General features: G+C 39.2%; 1 protein-coding gene and 1 long non-coding RNA gene across 3 annotated transcripts; one reads left to right on the top strand and one right to left on the bottom strand.

Moving 5' to 3' along the window:
- The first annotated feature begins 983 nt into the window (after nt 1-983).
- Nucleotides 984-1774, top strand: LOC118567032 (parkin coregulated gene protein homolog). The gene has a single exon (XM_036150979.1). It carries the CDS (start codon nt 1049-1051, stop codon nt 1721-1723), a length of 675 nt encoding a protein of 224 aa, XP_036006872.1. The 5' UTR covers nt 984-1048; the 3' UTR covers nt 1724-1774.
- Nucleotides 1775-1844: 70 nt separating this feature from the next.
- Nucleotides 1845-5787, bottom strand: LOC118567031. 2 transcript variants are annotated; one of them, XR_004933434.1, is made up of 7 exons: nt 5619-5655; nt 4616-4703; nt 4377-4486; nt 4062-4097; nt 3909-3986; nt 3711-3815; nt 1845-1999 (listed from the first exon to the last, which is right to left on the bottom strand). It is a non-coding gene; the product is annotated as an uncharacterized LOC118567031 (long non-coding RNA). The 2 variants fall into 2 exon arrangements; XR_004933433.1 differs by lacking the exon at nt 4616-4703 and having other exon boundaries at nt 5619-5787.
- Nucleotides 5788-7118: the final 1331 nt, after the last annotated feature.

Raw genomic sequence — 7118 nt, 5'->3', positions numbered from 1 at the left:
AATATAGTCAGGAAAGGAATCCTTTGATCTGAGTTGCATTTTTGTTTTTTGAGATGGAGATGGAATTTGACCTCTCATCAAGCTCATTCCAAATATTGAAGGTGGTATGTTTGGTATGTCTTGCTTATATGTATGATTTGCTTTTGGAAGATTTCTAACTTTTTTAAGGTAAGTTGGAAATTTGTTTCTGCAAATTATGCAAATGTGGCTTGAGAAAGGTTTTATAAAGGGTGAGAAATGCAGAGAGCGAAAGGAAGGGCCTCAAGTTGACAAAGTTAAGACATTTTCTGGGTGACTTAACTCTAAAGTGATTAATCTGAATGTTAATCTGTTCATCTTAAAAGCATAAATACTGCTACTAATGCAAATCTTTTGCCACTTAAACTGAAAACCCTTCATTTGCCGTCTACACTGTTTGAAATTATATTTCTGCTTTTGTTGCTGCCATTTTGCATTACCACAGCTTTTGCAACCATATCATTATTTGGTAATTTGTAATTTTAATAAAAATATGTTACTGTTTCAGTTGTTTCTATGTTTGATTTCATGGTCTGTGCTTCAGAGATGAAACGTTTACATTTCACACACACAGTTATTCAGCCTCTACAATAATTTTTGATCGATTTGTCCTGTAGGCCTATTTTATTGCTGTTTAATTGAATTTTATTTTATCGATTTTTGTACTGTTTATAAATGTGCCCCTCTATTTATCGCCCATGCAGGGTAAAGCGTTTTGTGTCACGCTGAACTGTGTGAAAAGTGGTCTAGAAACAAAGCCGAATGATCGCTGGTGAGACGCGTTTTGTGGGAACTATATGTTGCACACGGCGGAGTGATACCGTGACAAGAAGGAAGTTTAGCGTCGCTCTTTCAACGGACGCGCATTCTTGTCACTATGGCAACCACATGCCCTTCCTCCTCAGCGTCCACAGCTCCATAGCAACGGTGGGAAAGTAAACAGCTCTGAAGTTGTGCAGTTAAATCGTTATCGGAGCCTTTTTTCCCATCTATCTGGCTTCTTCGGCTCCGCTGCGAAAGGAGCTGTGATATGTCAAGAACCAAAGGCAAGGCAAAACCGGACGGTTTCACCGTCAAGGCCTTCATGAAGAACTCCGTGGTTGAGGGTCCTCCGTCGACAGGGGTGTTTCACCCACTGTCGTCCAAACCCACCACCTTCCGGACTTACTACGAGCGCAGGGAGCTCCCGATCGCCGTGGACTACAACAGCAGAGGCAAGAACATCGCGTGGAAGGTGGACATCGAGAAACTGGACTACCAGTACTACCTGCCGCTGCTCTTCCACGGCCTCTGCGAGACCGAATACCCTTACGAGTTCCTCGCGCGGCAGGGGATCCACGACATGCTGACGCGCGGAGGCCCCAAGATCCTCCCCGTCGTGCCCAAGCTCATCATCCCCATCCGGAATGCCATGAACACCAAAAACCACCAGGTGATGTGCACCACCCTGCGGATCGTGCAGCACCTGGTGGCGTCCGCGGACGGCGTCGGTGTGGCGCTGGTGCCTTACTTAAAGCGGATCCTGCCCGTGTTCAACCTCTTCAAGAACAAGAAGAGAAACCTGGGAGATGCCATCGAGAGCCGGCGGCAGAGAGAGAGCATCGGCGATCTGATCGAGGAGACCCTGCAGACCCTGGAGCACTACGGTGGCCCGGACGCCTTCAAACAAATCAAATCTATGATACCCACCTATAGTCCTGCGTGAAGAACTGACAGATGGAGCTATTGGACTGATTACTGCAAGGCTACTTCTTTTACTTTGGAACCAACTTCCTAAGGAACAAAGTTGCTCAAAAATATACCAACATTTGAAAGAAGCACATCAGTTTAATGTGTTATTCATTTATTTAATTTGTTTACTGAAATTCTTGGACTAGAGCCAGTTTTGGGGCCCTGTCTGTAGGTATGTTGCTATCAGCGAGTCTGCTGGATTTGGATCAGTTGTTGCTGCACCATCTTTTCCTGTTCATCGTCTCCTCCACTGTGGAAGAGATTAAATTGATTTTAGCTTTTGCAGTTTCCACTAAGCAGCCTCCATATCATAGGTGAGACAAATTAGTGTTGGGTTATTCCTTTGTTAAACAACACAACACAAAAAGAAAGACACACAAACTATACCAATCATATCCTGATGACTCACTTGCATCACCACCGTACTTTATTCACACACTATGCTCACAGTTTTTGCACACATGTTTTTTCCCCCCTTCTAAACACGCCTACACACACTATAAAAAAAAAAAAAACAGTCAAAATTACAGTAAAATACCAGCAGCTGTGGTTGCCAGGAATGTACCGTTAAAAAAAGGGGCATCCGTATAAGACAAAACGGTCCATTGTTTTGGTGACGTTAAATCTTACAGCTAAAAACATTTTTTTTCACTGTGAATCACTGTAGAAAAAATAAATACTATAAACCCTTGAACTGTAATGTCCTGTGAAAAAAATAGCCCTTTCCATAGATTTTTACATTTATCTGAGTGGCTTAGGTTCTTCTGAGTGAGCTCTGTAGATATGCTGGTGGCAACAGTAGCTCAGCCAACACCTTCTGTGTTTTCTGTCCTCCAAACCCCCCAGTCGATGGCGTCAGATGGCAGCTCACACAGAGTCTGGTTCTGCTGGAGGTTTCTTCCTGTTGAAAGGGAGTTTTTCCTCTCCACTGTCGCTATATGCTTGCTCAGTGGGATAGATTGCAAGTCGGTGGCTCGATGCAATCTACTGGGATCCCTTAGTTGTTAACCTAACTAATTGTAGTGAAACTGTATTAGACTTAATTGTTCTGGAATAACTTGATTATTTGGAATGAAGGGACTTTAAAAATGGAATCTGGATCACTGAATTACATTGACTTTGTGTAAAGTGCCCCGAGACAATATTTGTTGTAAAAGGGCACTATATGATTAAAGTGAATGTAATTAGTCAAACTTAATTTTCAACAACAAAATGAGATTTCAATGCAAATGTATTCAGTTTTAGTTTGGTGAAATTATTTTTTCAAAACAATGCAATTAATTTCAAATTAGATAAATACATATTTGCTTCCTTTATTGTATGGAACTACTCATCTGGACAAATACCCTGATAGACCTGGATTAATGGTTGCATTTTCTGCCAAACTATTTTGAACAAACCATTGGTTACCTCTTATTGAATCTCTGCTTGTGGACTTGACTGAAGTCAAACATACTTCATACTTTTTAGTGATTGAAGTAGATTTGTGCTGATGTATCAGTTCAATCTTGGTATTGGGCAAAACTCAATGTTGGAACATTGGTAGTGTATAGGAAGGACAAAACTTGGAACGGAACATCCCTAGTTTGTAATTGTATGCACTATTGGAAACTTCATTTAATAGGTTTGCTATGGGCTAAGTGAATAAGCAAGTATCTAACTTAGATGCGAAGCCCTTTATGATGTGATATTTTTGAATTTTTCTCTTTAGGCTGAGGTTTATCCAGACTACTTAGGTTTAGGAAAGTGTTAACTTTTCAACTATGAAAGATATTGAACTGTTAGTGTCAAAAAGGTAAACACAAATACATCTACCAAAAAAAAAAAACGGTATACCAAAATGTAGCTGTGTGAAACTGAACCACAGAGGCTAAAATGCATAGAATACATTTCACAAATCAAATGACTACGGTCCCTTTGTAAAATATTAAAAGCCAAGCAGCCATAATACTGAAACATACCGCAAAATGTCCTGCCAAGGTTTGATTCCGTCTTTAGTGGGTAATCTTCTTGACACTGGTTTGCTTCTCATTCTCTTCATTCTGATGATGTTCACAACAACACAGCTGTAGGGCAAAAAGACAAAATTAATTTTTTGGAAAGTCGTTAGAAAAGATAAGGAAAAAATTATACCACTTGAAATCTCACCATGTACTTACAATGCTGAAGTCCTTGAGAATTAATTTCTTGACGTTGTTTAAACTTGGGGGTTTGAAAATGTCAGGAACACCAACTTTCTGTTCAAAACAAAAAACAAAATAGGATTCAGGCGGCTGACAAATTAATAATATATCAGAAATATATTCACTAACCTTGAAAAGATATGCAGGTCTTAGCTGTGTCACCACCTTAAAACCGGAAAAAAAAAAAAAAAAAAAAAACACTGAGAAACTATCTTAGGTGTGTCGACCTCACATGGTTTTGTAGAAGCATCAGAGCCATGGTACCTAAACTGCTTGATGTGTTGATTCAGAGTAGAATAAGTTAACCATTTCTTTTTATTTATGAAATATTTAAGATAAAGTGCCCCATCGTAAGCTAAAACTTCCTCAAAGATATCATGACCAAGACATGGTGGCAAGCCTGGCATACAAACATGGAAGTATTTCAAAGAATTGAATACTGACCCAAACTTTACTCCATCAACGTCTGTTGTATTGTTGATTAGCAGATGGTTCACAGCAGAGTTGTAGTTTTCTCTGGTACGCCGTGGTCCACACACATTTGGATCAGTACCCTGAAATTCAGATTTGGTAATCAGGCGATACCTGCAGAAGTACTTGGAGGAACTTAAGCTTTCAGAGAAGCCACCAATACAGTGAGAACCCAGATTATCTCCAGCAATACAAAATAATGTTCGTTTTACTTTTGTTTCATCTGGTCCAGCAATCCCATTGTCTGATAGTAATTCTGAAAAGACCTTGGCATGACCAAAATCTGTGAAATCCTTCTCCCTGCAAAGTAATACAAGGGACATGAAGTGGCAAATTTGCCAAAGATACATACACAAATCTTGTGCTTTGTTCTTGCAGAGCCCAAAGGGTTAACAACCTCAAAGGCTTCCTGGTAAAGTATTAGCTTGAGACGTGACAGGTTTTGACTAAAGAACTCATTAGACCTAAATAACTTACCATCACTCATGTCACACAGAACATCAGAAGGAGACTCAGTAGAGGGCTCCTCTGATTTCTGTATCAAATCAGACTTTAACAAAAATTTTGAGTAAACTTGCGTCACTTTTAAAAGATGACACACTGATGCAGTCACTAATGATTGACACTCAGAATCTCCATATAAAATCACTAACTGTGACATATGGGAAGTAAAAGATGACTTCACCTTAAAGGTACTTGTGCATCCTTTGACTGGACAAGTAACCACATGGCCTTTTACAAAATGGCTCTTCAGATGAGCTATTAGCTCTTTAGCATCTTGGCTCTGGTGTTGGCACATATTCATTGCACTTTTAAAAGAGGTAACTTGCCTAAAAACCGTAATATTGGTAGGGCCAGTGTGTCTTTGATAAAAATGTAGCCTTAAGTGCTCCATACCTAAAAAACGTTTGCTTGTAGTCAGTTTTATTGCACTTAAAAACACAACATGACTCATTACAATGAAGCTTGCAGTGAAGCACATAGCCCCTTGATGACTGCACCACCTTGCCACAGAAATTACACCTCAACATGTCGTCCACTTAGCCAACTTCACACACTCAGAGCAATAAATTCTTAAAAAATAAATGCTCGGTCAAAACTGTACTGGTGGGTTTTCAATAAAGCTGATAAGATAGTCAACAGACCTGGCAAGCTTCAGGAAACAATTAAATTAGAACGGCGTCTAAAACACCCAAAAAAGACGGATGTACTCACCTCACGTATTTGTTTTAGGCAGTTCAGGGGAAGAAAACGTCAGAAAACTAAAATATTTTTGCGGCGCAACGGCGGTGGCATGAGGTCAGAAGCTGCGTGGTGGTGAAATGATGGCGGCTGTCTCTTCTTCCGGGCAAACGAGCAAGCTGCGCACAGCTTAGCAGCGCGACACCCTATTGGTGGAAACGCTCAGTAAGGTCGTTAATTGGATAACAGCTTTGAAAAAGAGGAGGGAAAATATGTTTTTCTTTGAGCGCTCTGCAATGGCGTACCGCGCACGTGACGTCACCATCTCATGAGCAACGCCCCTTGCCGCTAAGGTAGGGCAAACAGTGTCACAGTAAAAGACTTGTAATGTGATTTCAAATAGTAAAAACAGCTGTTCAGCTGTAAATCAGCAACCATCACACCAACTCTAGATTTAAAATGGACACACCAAAGGCGACATGAGACATAAAAGAGCAGGGGGAAACAATGTTAAGTCAGAATTGTGTGGAAATGGGGCTGTTGTCATTGGAATCTGCATATTCAGTGCCGGCCCGAGGCAGAAGCAAACTTAGCATCTGCTTAAGATCCAAGGGCTACAAGAGGGTCCCCAAGAGCAATAATTGTTTTTTATTTTTTTTGCATGCACACACAATTTTTATCTCAGTGTAGTAATTAAGATTTATGATAACAGAGTGCATATTTTGACATTATCTTTGATCATGTAGAAATGATAACTTCTCATGAAAAAAAAAGGTCTTGGGGGCCCTCAAGTAGGTGTGCATTCTGCATTGGTAATATTAGCTTGCAATGAATATCAAAACTTCTATAGCACAAATAAAAGACAAGTAGACAAAACGTTATCTACATTTACAGTTTTAAGAACTCATATTCTTTTTTTTTTTTCTTAACAGTGTCCTGTCCGGCAATGTGGCAATAAGAATTGTTGTCTTAATGCCAAAAAGAGCTCAACAGATTTTACTTTCACTTGATTTATGTATGTAAATAGTTTTATTATAATTCATGCAAGGAGTTTTTCAAGTTATATGGACACTACAGTGAGTAAGTAGAAGAGCAAATAAAATGAAGAAAAGGTGAAAGAAAGAGGAGATAAAAGGGAGAAAATAATAGAACGCTTTCAGTCTGCTTAATCACCTGCAAAGAGAGATGCAACAAGAACTTTCTTCAATCATACTCTATTTTTTCATTTTTCTTTAAAAATGAAACAGAAAATTAAGAAGCATTACAAAGGGTGCAATTTGTTTATTTGAATATCTTGTCATTAGCGGAGATTAAATGTTTTCTATAACAAAGGTCAATTTCTTTTTTTGTCTTTTAGCGTTTTTACAAAATTGCACTTTTGGCATTTTTACAATGGACTATATTTTAAACCATTTGCTTCTTTAAAATTAAAGTTTGTGCTTGCTTCACAATCAACAAGTATTTCCTGTAAATTCTAATGTGCAAAACTCAATAACCTGTGATTTTATCCAAATAATGTCGTAAAAATTAATG

This window comes from Fundulus heteroclitus, chromosome 19 (genome assembly GCF_011125445.2).
Source record: "Fundulus heteroclitus isolate FHET01 chromosome 19, MU-UCD_Fhet_4.1, whole genome shotgun sequence".
NCBI lineage: Eukaryota > Metazoa > Chordata > Actinopteri > Cyprinodontiformes > Fundulidae > Fundulus > Fundulus heteroclitus.
This window is presented reverse-complemented; position numbering and strand designations above follow the sequence as displayed.